The sequence below is a fragment of the Staurois parvus genome, unplaced genomic scaffold (genome assembly GCF_062004578.1).
Source record: "Staurois parvus isolate SC_StPar_1 unplaced genomic scaffold, SC_StPar_1.0 ptg000147l, whole genome shotgun sequence".
NCBI lineage: Eukaryota > Metazoa > Chordata > Amphibia > Anura > Ranidae > Staurois > Staurois parvus.
This window is the reverse complement of record NW_028317943.1, coordinates 11755113-11779054: the sequence shown is the minus strand read 5'-3', so window position 1 is coordinate 11779054 and position 23942 is coordinate 11755113. Positions and strand designations below refer to the sequence as shown.

General features: G+C 38.7%; 1 protein-coding gene across 4 annotated transcripts in view; it reads right to left on the bottom strand.

The window, feature by feature from the left end:
- The window catches only part of USP15 (ubiquitin specific peptidase 15), a 129752-nt gene that overhangs the window by 79785 nt on the left and 26025 nt on the right, over positions 1-23942 (bottom strand). For 2 of the 4 annotated variants that reach the window (XM_089674035.1, XM_089674036.1), the window contains exons 4-7: positions 21422-21548; positions 20849-20994; positions 15304-15362; positions 2203-2289 (exon numbers count right to left, since the gene is read on the bottom strand). In XM_089674035.1, coding sequence (XP_089530161.1) covers positions 2203-2289; positions 15304-15362; positions 20849-20994; positions 21422-21548 — 419 coding nt within the window. The remainder of the gene's footprint in view (positions 1-2202; positions 2290-15303; positions 15363-20848; positions 20995-21421; positions 21549-23942) is intronic. The other 2 variants (XM_089674037.1, XM_089674038.1) reach the window with 1 other exon arrangement.

Below are 23942 nucleotides of genomic sequence, written 5' to 3'. Positions count from 1 at the left end.
GGGCGAGGAAAATAATTAGCTTTCAGTGCTGCACATACATCCATACAGAGAGATTAGTTTTTGTAATTGACCCCCCTCCCCCCACGATCATCCCCAACTGTCAGATTTCTCCTGCTGTGTTTTGGGACACTGTGTTGCAGGTTTCTGCACCACAGATGACAGCTGTGGGGAAGTGTGAATGCGGCACATAGAAAAACATTGTCTTCTTTGTGCCCTTAAGCAGATAAAAAAATCAGCTCTCTGCTAGTGTAAACATGTCTGTTACGCAAGGTATTAAAACCAGGGAACTAGCAGTTTCAGAAGAGGGGCTGCAATGGTAGCCACCACAGATTTCTTATGAAAGTCCCTTTTAATAAACCCTTAATTTTTTTACAGCCCCAAACTGTCACCACAAATTAAATACAGACACCTTTATATAATGGAACATATCTTACAACAGCCTCTAGAATGCTCTTGTAGCCCTAATACCCAGGAAAGTTGAGGTTTGAACTTCCAATTCAAACTTCTTCTATTAGACTCTCAGGCTGCAGATCACTTTGAACAATAGGGTGTTGTGGGAGGAGTGTACGTGGATCGCCATTGGGTGGCTGTTTCTTGGTATCACCAACTTACCCTGGCAATGTAATCACTGGCCACGTTACAGTTTATTATAGAAACCCGATAAAATGTAAATACATGATTACAAATTTAGAAAGTGGTTCTCCTTTACAGCATCTGTCATATATCTCATATTAAAGAATATGTTACCCCAACATTTCATTTTTATGGTATGTGCCTGCTGTACCGTGTACTTGTATGAAAAGGTAACCTGTTTTCTTTGTATTGCTTCCTTTGTGTAAAAACTGACCACACTAGACAGGAGAGGGTTCACATATACTTTAACTTCCTAATTCACCCATTTCATACCAGACATCTCTTTCCTGTTCAGTGTTGCTTTTTAGTGCTTTTAAATGTTTCATGGAAGTGGAAAACCTGTGCACACTCACTAATCTTTTTTTTTTTTTTTTTATAATCTGTTTTTTGGTATTAAAAATAAAAGGTTTTCATCGAGTTCCTGATTAACCACCCAAAATTCACTTAGTGGGTAACCCTGTTAGCTACGTTCTACCAGATATTCTTCCACTGAAAAAAAAAAAAAAATTGAAGAAGCCAAGCAGAAAACATCACTTCAGTAGGTAATGACAAAATACTGCCTGAAAAATTAGAGTTCAGACAGCCATGCCAGGAGTGGTGGGGGAACTTCCAAATGAACAGATGGAACTCCACAATGGGTTTTTTTTTTTGTTTTTTTTTTAATAGCACCCCTTTACAAATAGCCCTAGGTAGTGTTCCACTTTAAGCCGATCAGTCATTATGTTTTAGACATACAATGTGCTGCAGGGTCTTTCCAAGTACTGTTGCACATCAGCAGCTGTAAATCATTTTTAAAAAATCACTTTTTTTTTTTTAACAAACCTAAGGCTAGCTAAACACATATGCATTGTTTTGTACAGCCTGCAGGCTTAAACTAAACAGATTTCTCCACCCAAGCTATACCGTGCAGATGGACAAATCTTTCCTGCGAGCTAGCACCAGTGTCTGTCAGAATATCCCTACAGCGACCTGATTTGGATGCAGCCACTGCTGGGCCGACAATTTTCTGTTTTGCTTCTTCAATTTCGCCATTGAAGCATGTTGTGTGAGGTGGTGCCAGCAGTGCCATCTTCAAAGCGAAATTCAGCCAGTTTATCAGAAACTGGGAAAAATTCAATCAGTGTATGGTCAGCTTAAAAGTTGAATAGCTAATTATATACATGCACAACATAGGTATCAATTGTTGATAAATAATATATAAAGAGAAACAGACAGCAAACACTTACTGTTTAGTTTGTGAAGCAAACTATATTGTAAGCATAGAACATGCAAATTAGTAAGAAGGATGAGCCAGCATCAATATTTACCATCATCATGCCCCATCCATACCGCTTTCTACTTCGGCAAGAGTTAATAAGAGTTACTTGCAGTTTGTGTGAAATGAATTGCTTGCACACAAATATATGCTTACTACAAAAGGATTTAGCATGAAACGTAAATCTGGATTTGACAACAAAAAAACTAAACTTGCAAGAATGCCAGCACAAAAAAACAGCCAAAGTCCAAAGTTAATGAGACAAAAAACCAACTCAGTGGATAGCACTTGGTTAATATACACACATTTCTTACTTTCTGCTGCTGAAGTTGTAATAATTATTTGACAGAGGTGGAATAGAAACCTTTGGTAATGTTGAAAAATTTGAAACACCTGTGGACCTTCAAAATATGAAAATGAGCAATTAGAAAAAAAAATGCTGGCTTCCTATAAAGTCTGGAAAAATAATCCAAAGCTTAGACAATAATTATAGTGAAAATAATAATTTGTAACTAGCACAACCGCATCCTCAGTTGCACTCTATTCTTGGCACTATGCCTAAAATCAGAGCCACTAGAGGCTGATCAGCTGGCAGCTTTATGATTTACTTTTGCTGAAGGGAGAAGAAAGCAACACAAATGACACAGACTGAGCTGAGGAAACACAGATTAGGGAGGGAGAAAAGAAAAGCAGGAGAGGTAACAGAACTATAAAAAAAAAACAAAAAAAACCTATAAGGATAGTGTCTTATCTCTTTGATTCTCTCTCCTTTCTCCCTCATCCAGCCTATGAACTTCAGCACTGTAAAACGTCTGTCACCCTTCCTCTCTAACTGAGCCAACACATACAATCAAGGCTGGAAATGTACATATTACAGAAAGTGACATACATTTTGAGACCAAGAAGAGGAGAAGATTCTCCAATAACAGAGTGACTGCTCTGTGCTTTAACAAAATGATGGCCAACAGCAAGAAGAAAAAGGAGCAATGCTGGAGGCAACTTGCCCCTGTTGCTGAAACACTAACATTGTGAGCTGTTGTCTCATGGGAAGAGGTGGGTTGGATAAAGGAAGTCTTTCTTGTTTAATATAGGAGGTATGTTCATGACATAGTAATTGGGTTTAATACTTATGTACTGTCAAACATGAGTCTTTAGTTGAATGCTGCTCAGCCTGACTCGATTTTGTTCCAGGAAGTGTCCATCCTTCTTTAAGAACACAGCACTGTATACTGTATGTAGCTGATGCTGATAAGAGAAAAACTAAAGCAAAATTCACTGCAGAGCTCAATCTCAGTGTTTGCGGGACTGAGATTTGAGCTCCGCAGCGGTTTTCCTATTCCTGTGCAATGTCCTTTTGTTTCTTTCGGTCAGTTGAGCAAGTCGACCTCGCTTATGCTTATCAGACAAAACTGTATATGCCGTTATAACCTTTAATTATGTACTTCGGAACACAGCAAACAAATTGCCAACTTTAGTCACAGAGGCACCAGGTAAGCGGGCACCAACAATTTGCCCTCTTTGAAGCTCAGCAAGCTCTAACACAACCCCATATTACTAGCAACACGCAGTGAATGACAAAAGTGAGGCTTCGCACCCGTTAAGCTAGTTGTCTCATCGCACAGCAGAAGCAAAAGAATGTTAAATCGCTTCTGGTTTCAATGTAAAACAGGTCAACACTTTCACACCTGCAAATCCTGCAGTGTTTCCATTTTTGAGTCCAAGCCCTATATACACTGTAACAATATATCCCTCAATCTATTTACACATGGACCAAAATATTTATTAGAAAAGTCAAATGTGAAATAAAAAAACAGTCTAACTCAATGAACAGAATAAACATATTTTTGTGCAATGTCTATGCAAACATTACTTCTTGTGCAAAAAAGTGCTTCTAATGTGTGCAAGCCATATCAAAACCAAGTAAACTTGAAACAAATAATGCGTGTGACATAGTCTCTCTTAGAAATTCAAAACTAATGGCTAACGAGAAAATGAGTTAATTGGGACTGAACAGGGTTAAAGCAGAACCACAGCCCCCTTTAAAAAAAAATACACTATATTGCTAAAAGTATTGCAACACCCCTCCAAATCATGTGTTCCAATCACCTCTATGGCCACAGATGTATGAAATCAAGTACCTAGGCATGCAGACTGCGTCTACGAACATTTGTGAAAGAATGGGTCACTCTCAGGAGCTCAGTGAATTCAAGCGTGGTACCATATAAGGTTGCCGCCTGTGCAATAAGTCCATCCGTGAAATTTCCTTGCTACTAAATATTCCACGGTCAACTGTTAGTGGCACTGTAACAAAGTGGAAGTAACTGGAAACAACAGCAACTCAGCCACAGTGCACAAAAGACACCAACTGTCTGTAGGGTCAATAGCTAAAGACCTCCAAACTTCGTGTGACTTTCAGATTAGCACAACAGTGCATAGAGAGGTTCATGGAATGGGTTTCCATGGCCGAGCAGCTGTATCCAGGACTTACATCACCAAGTGCAATGCAAAGCGTCGGATGCAGTGGTGTAAAGCACGCTGCCACTGGACTCTAGAGCAGTGGAGACGTGTTCAATGGAGTGATAAATCAGGCTTCTCTGTCTGGCAATCCGATGGATGTGTCTTGGTTTGGCGGTTGCCAGGAGAATGGTACTACCTGACGGCACTGCCAAGTGTAAAGTTGAGTGGAGGGGGGATTAAGGTGTGGGGTTGGGCTTGGCCCCTTAGTTCCAGTGAAGGGAACTCTTAAGGCGTCAGCATACCAAGACATTTTGGACAATTTCATGCTCCCAACTTTGTGAAAAAAAGTTTGGGGATGGCCCCTTCCAGTTCCAAAATGACTGCACACCAGTGCACAAAGCAAGGTCTGTAAAGACATGGATGAGCGAGTTTGGGGTGAAGGAACATGACTGGACTGCACAGAGTCCTGACCTCAACCCAACAGAACACCTTTGGGATGAATTAGAGAAGAGACTGCGTGCCAGACCTTCTCGTTTGACATTAGTGCCTGACCTCACAAATGCGTTTCTGGAAGAATGGTCAAACATTCCCATAGACACGCTCCTAAACCTTGTGGACAGCCTTCCCTGAAGAGTTGAAGCTGTTATAGCTGCAAAGGGTGGGCCAAAAAAGACTGGGGTGCCAATAAAGTTCAAGTTCATGTGCGTGTAAAGGCAGTTGTCCCAATATATTTGGCAATATAGTGTATATGTGCTGAAGCTTATCTACATTTACAGTTTTCTCCTAGTTCCCCTGCAAAGTCCCACAAATACTTGTTGAGTCTGCCAGCACAATCCTCCTCATCCACAATCCTTTTATTTTGTGGAAACAATGCTGCACTGCTCCTAAGTTCAGAGCAGAGTTGCCACTCATGTAGATTGTGCGTGCTTGCATTACAGGATGAAAAAATGTTGCAGGGGATGACAATCAGTATCATCACTGCTGATTTACAAACCTGCACCTTGTCAATAAGCGCTGGCCACACCTAGTCCTGCCCAATGTTTTCAGGATTAACCACTTCTAGACCGGACACTTTTACCCCCTTCCTGACCAGGGCAATTTGCAGCTTTCAACGCTATCACACTTTGAATGACAATTGCGCAGTCATGCAACACTGTACCCAAATGAATTTTTTACCATTTTTTTGAGACAGATAAAGCTTTATTTTGGTGGTATTTATTCACCGCTGGGATTTTTATTTTTTTTGCTATGTAAATGAAAATGTCAAAAAATTTTGAAAAAAAGTGTTTTTTTTATAAAATTTTGCAAATAAATAATATTTCATCATAAATCTTAGCCAAAATTTATTCCGTTATCTTTTTAGTAAAAAAAAAAATCCAAATTAGTTTATAACCAAAAAGTATAATTTTTAAACATTTTTTTTTACATTTTTATTTTATTTTTTTATATTATTTTTTATTTTAATTTTTTTTTACATACTGGCACCCTAGCAGTACAGTGTCACCATGGTGACACTGTACTACTTGTGGGGGGTGATGAAGATTTTTTTTTTTTTTTACACTGATTGCTTTTACACCCATATAGGATGTAAAAGCAATCATTTCTCTTTCTCTCTTTCTTCTCATTGAGAAGTACTGAGTGAGCTGTGATTGGTCACAGCTTGTCACATGGTAAAAGGCTGTTGTGAATAGCCTTGTACCATGTGACCTCTGTGATCATTCACAGATTTCACACGTAGTAAGCAATGATGTCACAAGTGACATCTTGCTTACTACTTTGCATGTGATCACTGATTGGCCAATCAGTGATCACATGATCGGGACCTCGTACAGAGGTCCCGTCCGACGATCGGTGTTTCACTGTGTCCGGAGGACACAGCGGGCACCGGATCGCTCCCAAGGAGCGCGCACAAGCAGGGTGCGGGGAGGCCGTTTATAAATGGCCACCCGACCCTGCAGTGCCACCGTCCGGCCGTTTATATGCAACGGCCGGTCGGGAAGTGGTTAACAGCACTGCCTGTTGTTGAAACCCTCCCACTGTGAGCTGCAGTGTCTGCAAAGAAAAATCTGGACTGGCAAAGTAAGTTTTCATTGTTTAATTTATTAGGTTTCTGCATCACATAGTGAATTGATTTAGTATTGGTTTAGACTGTCATAGAAGAACTTTGCGTTTCAGGTTAATAAAGGGGAAAAAAATTAACAAAGTCTAATATATATATATATATATATATATATATATATATATATATATATATATATATATATATATATATATATATATATATATATATATATACATACATACATACATACATACATACACACACACACACACACAGTGGGGATCGAAAGTTTGGGCACCCCAGCTAAAAATTTGTATTAATGTGCATAAAGAAGTCAAGGAGAGATGGAAAAATCTCCAAAAGGCATCAAATTACAGATTAGACATTCTTATAATATGTCAACAAAAGTTAGATTTTATTTCCATCATTTACACTTTCAAAATAACAGAAAACAAAAAAATAGCATCTACAAAAGTTTGGGCACCCTGCAGAGTTAATATCTTGTACTGCCCCCTTTGGCAAGTATCACAGCTTGTAAACGCTTTTTGTAGCCAGCCAAGAGTCTTTCAATTCTTGTTTGAGGTATCTTTGCCCATTCTTCCTTACAAAAGTCTTCCAGTTCTTTGAGATTTCTGGGCTGTCTGTCACGCACTGCTCTTTTAAGGTCTATCCATAGATTTTCAATTATGTTGAGGTCAGGAGATTGTGAAGGCCATGGCAAAACCTTCAGTTTACGCCTCTTGATGTAATCCCCCGTGGATTTTGAGGTGTGTTTAGGATCATTATCCATTTCTAGAAGCCATTCTCTCTTTAACTTCAGCTTTTTCACAGATGGCATCAAGTTACCATCCAAAATTTGCTGAAATTTTATTGAATCCATTTTTCCTTCTACTCGTGAGATGATCCCTGTGCCACTGGCTGCAACACAACCCCAAAGCATGATTGATCCAACCCCATGCTTAACAGTTGGACAGAGGTTCTTTTCATTAAATTCTGTGCCCCTTCTTCTCCAAACGTACCTTTGCTCATTCTGGCCAAAAAGTTCAATTTTAACCTCATCGGTCCACAGAACTTGTTTCCAAAATGCATCAGGCTTGTCTATATGTTCATTTGCAAATTTCAAACGATGATTTTGGTGGTGAGGACGTAGAAGAGGTTTTCTTCTGATGACTCTTCCATGAAGACCATATTTGTACAAGTATCTCTTTATAGTGGAATAGTGTACCACAACTCCAGTGTCTGCCAGATCTTTCTGGAGGGATCGTGCAGTCAAACGTGGGTTTTGAATTGTTTTTCTCACAATCCTGCGAGCTGTTCTGTCTGATATTTTTCTTGGTCTTCCAGATCTTGCTTTAACTTCCACTGTTCCTGATGACTGCATTTCCTAATTACATTCCGAACAGAGGATATTGACATCTGAAAACACTTTGCTATCTTCTTATAGCCTTCTCCAGCTTTGCGAGCGTCAACTATTTTCAGTTTCAGTTTTCTAGACAACTGCTTAGAAGAACCCATGGTGCTGATTGTTGGGGCAAGGTCAGATGAGTCTGGGCATTTAAAGATTTGAGATTGACATCATCCCAGACGATGATTGAGAACAATCCATGACACTGGCAGGTCTCAGCTTTGCAAAGGGGGCAGTGCATGCTATAAATTCTGCAGGGTGCCCAAACTTTTGCAGCTGCCATTTTTTTGTTTTCTGTTAGTTTGAAAGTGTAAATGATGGAAATAAAATCTAACTTTTGTTGACATATTATAAGAATGTCTAATCTGTAATTTGATGCCTTTTGGAGAATTTTTCATCTTTCCTTGGCTTCTTTATGCTCATTAATACAAATTTTTAGCTGGGGTGCCCAAACTTTCGATCCCCACTGTATATATACATATACTTTTTATTTGTTAAATTGGTTTAACTGACATCATATGCAGATCAAAGCTCACCTTTTAGATCTGTAAATAAATTAAACAGTGTAAATACAAAATCTCAGCAATGTTATTTAGTATCTCTGAATCATGCTACTGAACAGCGTTTGCAAACACAAATCAGAAGATCATCAGGGGCTAGATTTGGCTGCTGTATTTAAAATGCAAGCCCCAGCTGTCATTATTGCAGCTTTGACTTGCCATTTAAAGAGGCAGGGGAGTGGCAGCAAGAACATAGCATGCATGAGGTACACGACTGGTTAAAGTTCACCTGAAGCCTATAATCCCTTTCTCTCAAAATAAGCAGCGATTTTCAAGGCAGGCTGGCATGCTAAATGTCATAAATTTAATTCACCCATTTTATTCCTCACCCTGCTAGACAGTGCTGGAAGGGTGGAGCTATTCAATGGTTATCATGGACACCAACATCTAAGTAGCTAGAGAAGGAAGAATTGTCATTCTATCAAAGTGCTTTTCAAGGTTCTCTTGGTAAGGTCAACGGGCATTTACAAAATGTTCCGTGGGTACTTAAAGGGATAGTTCACCTTTACCAAAAAGCTACCTATGCAGATAAGGGGTGTCCATATAAAAAAAAAACAAAAACAAAAAAAAACAACTTTCTATAGTTGTAGGTCATTTACAAACCTCCTGAAGCCTGAATGGAAAACTCCCAGGGCATTGCTAGGTGAGGCCTAGTCATTACTGCTCACCCCCACCATCACAGGAGTAAGCTCTCAGATGCTGACTTCAGAGCTACTGCATCAGGGGAGAGAAACAGCATGTGAGGGGCTTTGATTCCAAAAAAAATCTCACTGCTGTGATGGTGGAGGTGAGCAGTAATGCATAGGCCTCACTTAATGTCCTAGCAAAGTCCTGGGAGTATTCCAGCCAGGTTTCATGAGGTACATAAATGGCCTACACCTATAGCAAGGGCATTTACTGAACTTTAGTCAGAGACACACAGTTTGTTATTATCCACAGACACCCCTTATCTGCATAGGCAGGTTTCTAGTAAAAATGAACACTTTAAACAGAAAGTCCTGTCTTACTGGTATAGACAACCCAAATCACATGTGATCGTCTAGGTTGACCAGAATTCTACTTTATGCTCAGATGCTAACCAAGGGCCTTGTATATGAAGTGTCCCCAGTAGTAATCTCTCTACTGAAAGCTTTCCCCTCCAAAGTATATTGTATATCTACAGTATTTTATTATTTTCTTAGCTTAAACAAATAAAAGTCTCAATGAAATACTAGAATGAAAAAAGAAAGTCTAAGCCATACTTCAGGTGAAACATAGCATGAGGTTTTAGACACTGTCATAAACATCCCTAAAAGCCCAACTCCAGACAAAAATGAAATTTAGATAAAGCACTGTGCTTCAATTACATTACTCCTCAGTCTTTATTGCAAAAATCTCTTCCTAAGCCATTCTGCAGTGTATAAGATCAAAGACACAGTTTCCTCTCTGAGCCAAGTTCATTTTCTGCCCTGGGATCAGGCATTTTTTCTTGCTTATTGTTTTCTTGGGCACTGGTCCCCTCACTGGCCCTGTGAGTTTTCCCACCCCTGAAGCCTATATGAGAGAGGTCCTGGTTGCTGGAAATGTTGCCTTCAACAATAGGAGGGGTCCGCATCATATGTACCAAACTACAAGCAAACAGGGCCTTTTTTTTACATATGTATGGAACTCTGAAATGCTTGCACCAGGAACTTGGTAATTTAGATTCCCAAATAAGTACTAAGAATCACTTTAAAGTTGTCAGCTGGCAACTCAAATCTCTATGCCAAGAGTTGACACCACTCTATTTGAGAAGGCAGTATACCCAAGAATCAATTTCATAGATTAAGAAAAAATTTCACAAGGGACAAGGACTATATGGCCCAAGTTTAGAGGTCTGATCAACAAAAATGGTACTTTTATCCCAGATAAACCAAAGTTTGTTTACAGAAGGGCCCCTAGAATTAGGAATAAAATAGCTCCCAGTAAGATCCAAAAAGCCAATACCAAGAAGGCTGTGGATAATACCCTGAATTATTTCGGTAATATAATAGCAATGTATCAATATAAGAAAAAAACCTTGCTCCATGTGCCCCCTTTGTCCAGCAAGCAAAAATGCTTCTAATACTAAAGGAAAGGTATACTATTTAAAAGAATGTTATATTTGTTCTTCTGATTTTGTCATTTACTGCCTCACGTGCCTGTGTGGCCTTTTATATGTCAGTTGTACTTTTAAGATAGCACATAAACAGCTTAGTGAACACCAGAGTCTCATTGAGCAAGATGATAGATTTTAGTGTGTCCAGACACTTTATACTGAAGTAAAAAAAATCCACAGAGGGTTTAAAAGGACTGGTGAAACAGTACCTAAAATGGATTCTTTTTGGAGAATTCCAAAATTGTGACAAAAATTGAATATTCACACTCCATACGATAGCTCCCAAGAGGTTAAATAAGGAGCTAAAAATACATACTATTATATAAGTGAACTAGAACCTTTACCTTCTGATACAATAATAGGGACTGAAATAGAAATTATGCAGCTACTCCGTGTGTCTTTTTTAAAATTTTTAATATAGTGTTTTTGTGTTGGTTACTAGATTTCTTTTCAAAGTAAACACAATAGTTTTTTCTCTGTCCCGAAAGATGAATTTCAGTCAGCGTGTGTGTGTTTTAATTTACTGCCAATTTTTCGATACATTTCATATTTTTATATATTGATATAAAGTTTGTTACACAATTAATTTTACATATGATTTTTTTTTTTAGATGTTCATTCGGTATGCATTTATTAATGATTTTAATTCATGATTAATATAATTTATTCCATATAGAAAAATCACGCATTAATTTTATTCACGATTCAAGTAATTAATTCGGTATTTTTTAGGAACCACATAGTGGAATAGGATGCAGTGTCAATATTCTGTAAGTTTGTTTTTCTACATTGTGTCCGATTAGAGCAGATTGCAGAGAAGCTCTCCATTAGTTTGAATGTTGACTGGAACCATTCTCTCTTTCCTGCTTTCCTCCTCCCACTCTTGGTTTCCCAGTTCATACACAAACCTATAAGTTTATTCAGTATGCAATAAATAATGTTTTTAACTCATGACTAACAATTATTCCATATATAAAATTCACGCATTAAAAGTGATTGTAAACTCTCTTTTGTAATTTTTTTTTAAATAACAAACAGGGTTATACTTACCTGCTCTGTGAAATGGAAGTGCACAGAGCAACTCCTTACCTCGTCTACCCTGGTTCCCCCACTGGTGCTAATGGCTCCTCCTCTTCTTGGTGTGCCACCATCTGTGTCCTATCATGGCATACCTACAAAGTTTGATCCTGAGCTGTGCTACCTGCATCAACAGACACAAACAGCATGTCTTGGCCTCAACCCCTGCTCCCTCGTTATAGGATTTGACTGACAGCAATGATGGGAGCCAATGGCTGCTGCTCTCAGACAGGTCTGTAAGTGGGGAGAAAGGAGAGAGCTGCTACAGATGGGCACAGCACTGAATCAAGTGTGAGCTCAGATAAGAATCATGGGATTTGAGCAGGGAGAATATTTGGGCATACTGCCACCTAAAAATGTTTTACCTTAATGCAAGGAATGTATTAAGGTAAGAAAAATGTTTAGTCTTTAGAACCACTTTAATAATGATTTTATTCATGATCCAAGGCATTCTTTCTATATTTATTAGTATTTATACAATGGAAGATTATGCTGTGTTAGCACTCTGTTTGTTTATTTACCCTGTATCCAACTGGAGCAGATTGCAAGCTTGCAAAAAATGCATAGCCCCTACTAATCTTCAAAACCTTCTACAATCGAACAATTGGGCAAATTAAACAAACCTAGTGAGGTACACATATGTGAACAGAGAGAATTTGAAACCTAAGTAAATAAGTATGGAATAAGCAGATTTCAAATTTGCATCTACTTCCCTCTACTTGGTCAAAGTACGACCACACTAGCTGTGTTTATGCCTATACTTTATGGATGGTTTCTGAAACAGAAAGGAAAGTGAAATTTAACAGTTAACTGCTTCTTCCGCAATTCTACCCTGCTCACAGGGTGCTTAGAGAAGAATTATTTAGCCCAACAGCTTAGATAGTAGTTTTGTAGAATAATGTGAACAATATTCTGTAAATTTTATTTATTCCATGTGATCTCTCATAGAACAATAATCACTGATAGTAACTGTTATAGGGTCAGAAAAGCCATTCTGTACATCAGTAAGGTTCTCACCAAAACTGCAGATAACAATAAAAATGGTGTGTAATTTCTCATAGCTCATTATAGCATGATTTAGTAACATATATCGTTTTCATAAAAAAAAAAAGAAAAGAAGAATGGTACAGACTAGAATTCCACTTTAAAACTACCAAACAATGTCTAATCTAGTCCAAAAATAAGCTCAACACAATGCCTTTGAAATAAGAAAGGCAAAATGTTTGTACAGTAATTACAGGATGAAAAGCCAATTTTCCTGTTCTTGTCTGTGCATGTCACATAATATTCTACATAATTAACTATTATGGCAAACTATATTACCTGTGCATTTACTGAATTAAAATGTGAAATGAAAAGCAGGAAAAACACACAAATGGTGAATTCTTATATTGCCTGGTGTACAGTCAGAGCTATGACATAACACTGTCCATTTAAAGTGGCTGATAAGGGGATTACTATGGATTTCCACTAAAAATAGACAGTGTACGCTTTGAAAAACACTACAGCAAAAACTCTCTAGAGTTACTCGATGTTCCATTGTGGGTTTTGTCACAGTATAGGAGAATCACAACATGATTTTATGCAATTACACGATTACCACAAACTCTTGTACATGTCATAAAAACAGTCTGAGTTTGGGGGGGGGTTCTATTTTTTTCTAAAATTAGTGACACCTTTTATAAGCCAGTCCTTTTTGCTTGTTCAGTGTGTAATAAAACATATTAAAATACAAAAAACTCCATTGCCTTTCATTGCACTGATGATGACAGGATTTGATCATGAGGACAAAAGCCATTTGCTTTGCGTACTACTTTCATTGTTGATTCCAAGCTATTCCTTGGCAGAGTGTAAAGCATATTGTATAACTAAATCTAGGAAGTGAAGCACTGTCAAAGTACAGTTACCATAAGGCAGGCCATAGATGATGAGATTTTCTTTCATGCACAGAGTTGATGGGGGAATTCCTCCTGCAGAGATACTGTGTTTTCCCAGCAAGGAGCCATCCCTGCCAGGAGAACACAATGATTACTGCTAGCAGCTATAGCCACTGGCAATAATCGCATGCAAATATCCGACATGCTGGCTGTACCCAAGTCAATCCATGGATCAGCTTAGGTACAATCAGCATGCCCATAGATAGTTTGACTTTCAGCTGTTCCCTGCTGAACTATGGCCAGCTTTATTTACTGCTACACGGGACCATTTATTGAATGATCATCATCTGCCCTTTGTGCATGTGCACTTCAAATCACAAAGGCTAACCTGGAACCACTGCCACCTCTTTCTCCCTGATAGTAGGGATTGCCATGTACAAGATAGGCTTGAAACCCAGGATGAGAAAGGAAGCATCATTTTATTGACTCTGGATCTTGAGGAGTGGAGTAAAATCTGGTCTAGAATAGTGAAATGCTCCTTTAACGTGTTACTAAACCCACAACAGTAAAATCAGTCTGTATATGCAGTAAAGCATGCTTGTTATACTCCCTGTGGAACCTAGGGGGTTAATCCTCTGCATTGTGTAAAAACATTGTTTTATCCTGACTTCTCTGATCCTCCCCTTCTTCCAGTGTCTCCCTATTATCTCCTGATAAGACATATTGTGTGGAAACACTGCACATGCTCAGTTTGCTGTGTATTGCTAGAGAAGTTTTTTTGTTTTTCTCTGGAGGGTGCATGTGATCAGCACAGGGCCAATCAGCACTTACCAGACTGAGGTCAGGGGTTCTACATCCTCCTAGAGAAAACACCTCCTACAAGATTTAACCAGTGCTCTGTTGAACACTGATAGAAGTCACAAGACTGCTCTAACTACTGATGAGAAAAGGTAGCAGTTTATATTTACTAAAATAATTGCATTTCCAAGCTCTGTGTACTATGGGAGACCATTTAGAGTGAATGCAGGGACCTAGGTTTAGTAACACTTTAATACAGCCATTCTGGAAATAGCATACAAGGTTCTCTTTGAGTGGTATTGCGTACTAGCTCAAATAGCTTATGCTATCCCAACTTACAGTAACAGGTGCTTCAGAGTCAGCGGCCTATGTGGACATACCCAAAGTTGACCACCTTTTGGTCCAACAATGTTTCAAACTCAAAAAGTTTCATATAAAATGTCCCAAAAGATTTATGTTGTTCTATTAAAAATGTACAGACAACTGACCATACTTCCCTATGCTAGGGGTGAGTGGGTGTAAATGAGAACAGAACCTCTATGTGTTCGTAAAAGCCCCAGATACTGCAAAACAGCTAGTTCTTAACCAAGGCTCTCTCTTACACACTATTTAATGTGTCTGTTTTGTTGCCTCAAACTAATTAAATCGGGGCAGTTTTTATCTACAAAAAAAAAAAATAAAATAAAAATTGCATTTATATTTTAAGATGCAATACAATGTCAATATAAAAATCTTATTATATATACAGTCTACAGTGGCACGCTGAAACAGAGTGTTTATACAGTAGTATTTATTGCAGTATACCTGTTGGTAGCACACAATATATTTTTAATATAAAATAGGTCACTGCATTTTGGGATCTCTCAGACTGGCCTAACACTACCGGCTTTAAACAGAACCTATACCCTAATGATTCCAACAGTCTTTAGCACGTGTCCATCCAGTTATTTTTATACATAATGGCCATTAGTTAAATTGGACACAAAATTGCATTAGAAGCTTAATTCCCAACTCAACTATTAAAAAAAAAAAAAAAAAAAAACCCATACACACACAAACTTACTTCGGCATAGAACCTCTTGGCCACTGTCCATCTGGATTTTTCTGTTCTATTACCAGCATCTGTGTAATAGCAATGATAAAAAAGTAGATAAAACATACAATATGAAAGAACAATTAAACTAATCTCATAACATAAAGAACATCACAATATCACACGAAAAAAAGCTACATCCATTGCTGTCTCAGGAAGAAAAGCAATTTAAAAGTAGATCAATGGAATTACAAGTCTATGGAAAAAATGCTGCTGGGCTTAGAGGTTATATGAAGATGTTTTTCTATACTGAAGAAAATTCTTTGTTCTTCACAAAATACATTCAAAAGGACAGAAAAATACAATTCATTGCGTTGACTTCTCTTCAAAGATTTTTCCAGTTGCAGCTGCCATAAAATGTTTCTGAAATATTTTTCAAATAAACATCACATAGATCTGCTAGGCTGCACATTTTTTAGGTTTTTGCCATATACTTAGCAATATTTGCATATCTTATTTGCAAATAAGCTAGGATTCCTATCTGTCATGTTTCTGCCTAGTGTGCGATTGAAAGTGGTTGTAAACTGAATTTTGTTTTTAGATAGAATAGAATTGCACAGAGCAGCCCCTAACCTTCTCTCGTGTCCTCTGCCGGTGCTCCTGGCTCCTCCTCTCTGTCCATTTTCCTATGGGGGCACATGTGCAAGCTCACCCCCCCAAGCCCTGCTGTCTACGTCCAATGACCTCTGCCCGCCCCCTCATCACTGGCTTTGGCTGACAATGGCTCCCGATGCCCCAGCAAAGCTTGCGAGACCCGGAATTGATGGGAGAGAGGATCTGCAGACATGCACAGAGCTGGATCAAATGAGAGCTCAGGTAAGTAAAAGGGGGGGGGGGGGGGGGGTGAGGGTGAATACTGATGCCTAAACATTTTTTACTCTTTTAGTTTTGGATAGAGCACAGATGAATTAAAACCCGGCAGGTTTTTTTGCTGTTTGTGTCCCCACCAAGTAGATTCACCCTCTCTATTTGACTTAGAGACTATTGTCACCAAGACAGAAAAATCAAAATTTAGAGTTTTTGTAACGTACAGGTGACATGATGTAACGTGCATTTGACATAAATGTAGATTTGCGTAGATAACATGTGATCAGTAGCAATATGTAATCGTAACTGTAGGGACATTCCATTGTCATTAGGGATGGATATTCTGTAGGGACATTCCATTGTCATGAAGGATGTATATTCTGTAGGGACATTCCATTGTCATTAAGGATGTATTCAGTCCTTGTCATCAGGGAAATGAGGTACTCAGACAGTGGTCATCAATTGGCATCAATTAGGCTGAAAAGCCTGGCTTCGGGGATGTGACACCTTTGTGTTAATAAGGTTGTCACCTTCTGGTGAAACCAGTTTAAAGGAAGTGGCTCCAGACATTCCGGCTTCATGACAGCAGGGAGATAAAGGTATATCCATCCATCAAAAGGGGTATGTTTAATCTCTCATAAAAGCTAAAATATTAGTTGCAGAGAGATGAACATGCTCCCTTCTATTTGGGCACTCTGTAGGCTACATCTGCATATAAAAACCATATTTGTGGCTTAGTTACAACGCCAGGAAAATGCAGGGAATGGTTAGGTGGCGCTGGATTGCAACAGTCAAATGGTGTTTGGTACTGTCGCGATCGGACTGATGTGCTGGTGTCAGAAATCCAATCCCTGACTTGGTGTTTCAAGCCGGTCTTAGTCCGATTGAACTTGGGCAGTTTAGCATCCAGAACATCCTGTGGGCAGGTACAGAAGCAGCCCCCCATGGTCAATATCCCCATAAAAGGAGTACCCGGGCATTGGGACATTTGTGATTCGTATGGAGCCAGTTCGATTTGACTGACGGGTTGCTGACGCTCTGACATGCTCCAGTCGCAGGATAGATCTTGGTAAAAGTTTTATTCTGTTTTATTCTGTTTTATTCCCATTTTATTTTATAGTGAATAGTCATTTGTGTGCCTTCTTGTATTTTCTGTATTTCTGTAACTTTTTATATTTTGTACATATTTTATGCACTGCCCACTTTCAGGAAATTAAAGCTTAAAATTAATTAGTAACTTCTGTGTATTTAAGCATGTGCTCATATCTTCGGAGAGATTAGATTGGATTAGATTGGAGAGATTAGATTGGATTAGATTAAATTGTATTGTATTTTAGTGCCTTTAAACGCTCGGTCAAGCTCATTGCCAATCTGTATGCAATTGCACTGTGTGTGGCAGATTGCGTGCAGATTTTAAAAGGTAATAGATTGGCCAGACGGAGATCTGTGTGTGTGGGGTGTCCCAGCAGACCGTTCTGCGGATAAACTGTTGGGTGGTGGCAGGCTACCTTTTGTGGTGTGTCTGGTGCAGGGGGTGTGTGGACAGTGGAAGGGAAATTAACACCGGGGTTCAAGCTGTAGGTAGCTGGAGGGACCTTAGAAGGGTGTGTAATTACTAAGCTGGTCCTCAACTCTAATCAGTGCATCAGATTGTATATAAGATTTGTATCTGCCAGTGTGTGGTCGACCAGCTGGATTGGAGTAGAGTCTCCATCTGGTGGTGGCCAAAGGTAGTGCGGGCTGTGAAAGGGTATCACGGCTGATCTTATATAAGGTTATATAAGGTTTTATATATTCAAAGTTAAGTCCCCTTTATTCCTTCTTACCCCAAGTCACGGCCGCATGTGTGCGCCTCGGTTAGCTAGTCGCTGTGGGCGTGGCGTGTGGGGGATTCGTGACAGTTTTCAACAGAACAAGAGGTATGGGGAAATCTTCCAATGGGGGCGCCTGTTTCAGTGATACTCTTTAAGAGGAATCTCTCACTTATAAAGTTTTAGAAATTTTCACTCGCTTTCTACTGCGTATCCAGGATAGAAATCAGCCTAAAAGGACAGACAGCTTAAAAACAAAACTAAACAAAAAAACAGAGAGGGGTTTTAAAGTGTTAGTAAACGCAGGACCCTGCATTCACTATATTTGGTCTCCTACGGTACACAGAACATGGGAATGCAATTATTTTAGTAAATATAAACTGCTAAATACCTTTTCTCATCAGCAGTTTAGAGCAGTCTTGTGACTACTCTATCAGGGTCCAGCATAGCACTAGTTAAAGCTTGAAGGAGGAGTTTCATTATCCGATTGTCCAATGAGGCTACAGAACCCCTGACCCTTTATCTGGACAGCACTGATTGGCCCTGTACTGATCACATGCACTCTCCCAAGAAAAAAAAAAAACAACAAAACAACCTCTCTAGCAATACACACCAAACTGAGCATGTGAAGCTTGCCCCCAAGGCTCTGTTTTGTCTGCAGATGGATGGGGGACAGTAGAAGAAGAGGAGAATCAGAGAAGACAGAATCAAACATCGTTTTTACACAATGCAGAGGATTAACCCCTTAGGTTCCACAGTGAGTATAACAAGCATGCTTTACTGCATTTACAGACTGAATTTACTGTTGTGGGTTTAGTAACACTTTAAAGCTGGCCATACATGGGTCGAATTCCTAAAGAATTTTCTTTCGAAAATCTTTTCTACGATTTTTTGTTCAAATTTCGCACCATTAGTTGCCCACAACGGCCGATATTCGAGCGACCATCGAATTTGAGTGATCGGGCACATTAGAAATTTTTTGAAAAACAAAACAAATCTCTAATCAATGATGGGAGAATCGTACAAGAAATGTAATTGAAAAAGAAATGAGCATGAGCTGTGACCTGGAAAGAAAAGAAAATTCATCGCCACGAAAATTCTTTTCTGTAGCAACATGAGGTGAAATTTAAGGCTTGGTTGATCGAATTCAAAACCAATGGTGGCAACATCAGATTACAAAATGCACAAAATGTATGATTTTCTAAAGAAAATTCGTTCAGAATTCGAGCCATGTATGGCCTGCATAAGTCTTCCCTACTCCCCCCGAAATGGAAAAGAAAGAAAACAAAAGTTTTTGCTCTATATATATATATATATATATATATATATATATATATATATATATATATATATATATATATATACACACACACACACACGTTTTAAAAATCAGAAACCATACAAACTATTTAAAACAAGCAAAACGCACCACCATCTTTTTTTTTTTTGTACAACTGAGCACTTTGAAATATACACTATATTGCCAAAAGTATTGGGAAACCTCCAAATCATTGGATTTAGGTGTTCCAAACACCTCAACGGACACAGGTGTATAAAATCAAGCACCTAGGTATGCAGACTGTTTCTATAAACATTTGTAAAAGAATGGGTCGCTCTCAGGAGCTCAGTGAATTCAAGTGTGGCACCGTGATAGGTTGTCACCTGTACAGTAAGTCCATCTGTGAAATTTCCTTGCTACTAAATATTCCACAGTCAACTGTTAGTGGCATTATAACAAAGTGGAAGCAACTGGGAACAACAACAACTCAGCCACGAAGTGGTAGGCCACGTGAAATGACGTAAAATGAGCAGGGTCAGAACATGCTGAAGTGCACAGTTCGCAGCAATCGCTAACTGTCTGCAGGCAATAGCTAAAGACCTCTAAACGTCATGTGGCCTTCAGATTAGCACAACAACAGTGCGTAGAGAGCTTCATGGAATGGGTTTCCATGGCCGAGCAGCTGCATGCAAGCTTTATATCACCAAGTGCAATGCAAAGCGTCGGATGGAGTGGTGTAAAGCATGCCGCCACTGGACTCTAGAACAGTGGAGACGTGTTCTCTGGAGTGATGAATCATGATTCTCTGTCTGGCAATCTGATGGACATGTCTGGGTTTCTCGGTTGCCAGGAGAACGGTACTTGCCTGACTGCATTGTTCCAAGTGTAAAGTTTGGTAGAGGGGGGATTATGGTGTGGGGTTGTTTTTCAGGGGTTGGGCTTGGCCCCTTAGTTCCAGTGAAGGGAACTCTTAAGGCGTTAGCATACGAAGGCATTTTGGACTATTTCATGCTCCCAACTTTGTGGGAACAGTTTGGGGATGGCCCCTTCCTGTTCCAACATGACTGCACACCAGAGCACAAAGCAAGGTCCATTAAGACATGGATGAGTGAGTTTGGGGTGGAGAAACTTGACTGGTCTGCACAGAGTCCTGACCTCAACCAGATAGAACACCTTTGGGATGAACTAGAGTGGAGACTGCGAGCAAGGCCTTCTTGTCTGACATTATGCGCACAAATGTGCTTCTGGAAGAATGGTCAAACATTCCCATAGACACACTCCTAAACCTTGTGGACAGCCTTCCCAGAAGAGTTGAAGCTGTTATACCTGCAAAGGGTGGGCCAACTCATTATTGAACCCTACGGACTAAAACTGGGATGCCATTAAAATTCATGTGAGTGTAATACTTTTGGCAATATAGTGTAGGTCTATACAGTTTTTTAATTTAAATATTGATAATTGTGCCAAATAATTTGTGTAATTTAAACGTTTTATATATTTCTTAATGAATATCTCCCAGAACTATGAAGAAAATATTTGGAGCTCATGGTTGACACAGGTCTTATTTTAGCACCATGCCTTAGCCACCAAAAATCATATCAAATGCACTGTGTTATACCTGTCCTTGATACAAGCCAGCATCCTGTATAGTGCTTTCAGGTTTATTTAGAGGTTCAAATGTATTGCTCATGTATTTGTTCCACAGTCTGGTCTCTTTGTCATCTGGAATACTGAATATTCTTCTCATCTCCTTTTCAATCATGTCTAAAAATTAAAAAAAAACAAAAACAAATAGAAAAAAACCTGACATTTAATACACCACAAAAATCCTGGGTAAGTTCATGCATTATGAACTTTTTTTGGAAAAAAAATATGTTTGTTGAATTAAAGATAAAACTCACAATAGCATGAAATCATAGTAAAGTATTGTATGTCCCTTTTTTGTTGCTTACTTACAGTTAGTGCAGAAAGACAGATCAAACACTCTGCAATAATTGTAAAAGATAGGATCATTTTATCTATTGCTAGTAGGCACATTAATTTGCGACAGATCACTATCGTTAATGATGTTCCTACAAAAATGTCACATTCAGTGATATGACATTTTCCATTGTTTCTCATCTTGGATTGCCCACTCTTTGCCTAGTTTTTATCCAGAAAAAAAAAAACTGACTGACCTGCAAAAACTTACCTATTGTGTCTGCCTTACTAAATCGCCTCGTTACCACATTGTTCATATTGCCATTCTCGCACAATTTAAGTTCAGTTAAGTAAACTTCTACTTTGCAGTGCTTCACAAACATACCCTGTTCAACTACCTGCAAAAAAAAAAAAAAGAAAAAAAAAAAAGAATAGACATCAGTAACAAGAATAAGGCCTGTATACAGGAACCTTTAGATCTGTAAATCTATTCAAAATGGGGGCTTAGCAGTTTGCATCGCAGTGCTGGGATGAAAGATCAGTTCTCGCCAGAGGGGTTATCATAGAGTCTATTTTTTCCTTTTGTGCCCAGTCTCCCTCCATAATCAAAAACATACTAGCATGTTAAGTGGTCCTAGAGGGCTAGTATGACTGTTGTGGAAATGCTAATCTGTTACTGCCTTCAAGGGTAGCAATTGATGGGCATGGTTTTATGTTCTGTGTGAAAGAGCTTTGGAAATTGTTAGTATTATATAAATGAAGATAATAAATTAAATTTAAAGCTGAAAAAAAAGGACACTATTGGTAAACTCAGAAATACATGAATCAGGTGCTAAGTGAGCATCCATAGTACCTCTAGTGTTGTAAGTCATGAAAGTAGCCCTGCAACAGTGCAGGACCCCTGGACTGTTTTTTACACAGCCAAAGGGCTGTGTTCATATCACCAGGATGCTAAAAATGACTGTTCCACACTACAGACGGGAAGAGAAGAATTGGGATGCAGACTGTCACATGTTTAATGTATGCATTTGGAGTTTTTAAAATCATTTTGTGAAATGAAAAATGATGACAGCCTGGAAGTGGGTGGAATGCAACAAACCAATTTTTTTCCAATCATATTCATAATTGAAAACAGTGAAATTCAGTGTACAAAACAAAATAAGTGAAAGCCCCATTAAATAAGCAGATCTTGTAATCCAATCTCTTAAAAAATCTTGTGACGATAATATGGTGCTAGAACAGCAAACAGAGGTGCACTCCACCAACATCCCACCAGTGCTTAGAAGCTCCCTACTGCAAATACCTCAAAATAATATCAACTGTGCTTGGCTATCACGCAGCTATAACAAACTGCAGTATCCTGGTTATGAAGCGCTCCTAATTGGACCTCACAACAAACATAAAAGGAACAATAGAACAAATCCTATAGTGTGGTATATTAAACCAAAGTTTCAATTTATTGTAAAAAGCCACTCTCATAAAGAGATGACAGATCAGCACAAAACAAGAAACAAAAACAAAGCACAGCCGCAACTCACACTGGTGTGCGTGATGACGTCATGTACCAGGTCTCAACCAACACATATCTTCTACACAGATGTCAGAGAAAGGATCCTCAGTTTTCACTTATGAATATGAGTTTTATGTTATGATATGGTTATTCCTGCTTGGCACGATACACTTTTAAATTTAAAGGCAGAGTGTACATTTCTGTATTTGTACATTTTATATCTTGTATTTGGATGAGTGCTGATGCCTTAATATTGCTTTGGTACACTAAACACAGGGATCTTCTTTTTTTCTTTTTTTTTTTAATCTATGCCTGGAGTTTACCTTTAAAATTAGAAATTGGGAATATAGGTTTTTTTTTATTATTGACTATAAGTACATATTCAAATACATGTTTTAACTACATCCCTTCTGGAACATTTTTTTCATTCATTTCCTATATGTAAGTTAAAATTAGCATTTCTGGCTATAAAATTATTTAAAGTGGTTGTAAACCCTTACATATACCCAGTGAAGTGACTGGCCTCAGGTTATACACAGAGATGAAACTAATCATCCTACATAAGTTACACCTGTTTATGTACAGCCATCTGTCCTCTACATCCATTCAAAGTGTAACATTTACACAGGATCTCTCAGCTCTGAGAAGCAGAAGGAGGATAGAAGATGTTACATCAGTGAGGAGAGCTCTGAGATTTGATTGGAAGGAAAGGACACACCATCATTCACACAGCACAAAGCAACAAAGTTGAGGCTGTCAATCTGCTGGAAGTCCCTCCCGTCACCATTTTCTCTTGATATGAGGAAAACTGGTCAGAAATGACTCATGCTGACAGCAGAGGAACGAGGCAGCAGAGAGAAAATACACTTCATGCTCCAGATTGAGAGAAGTACACAGAGGGATAGGCTTTGTTTATATTTCATGTTTGAGGTTTACAACCACTTTAAAATGTTTCTTTTCCGAAAGCTGAGGCCAAGTAGAATAAAAAGATAGTAGCTGCAATTTTTTTATGTCTCACAATATCTGCACAACTGTTTTGAATTTTCAAGCAAAAAACACACTAAAATAAATATTAATGCAAAGAGCTGAAGAAGTATAACTAAAATTTTAAAACCTGCAGTGGCAAGTAGCTGATGGTATATGCTGTCCCAAGATACATCTTGCTGTGAATTTTAAAAGTGCCACTTAAAGTCCTTTGCCAAAGGAGTTTAGACATGGCTTCTGCCTTTTCCCCAAAGTACAATGGTTGATGCCAGAGCAACCTATAAGCCGGCCTGGGCAA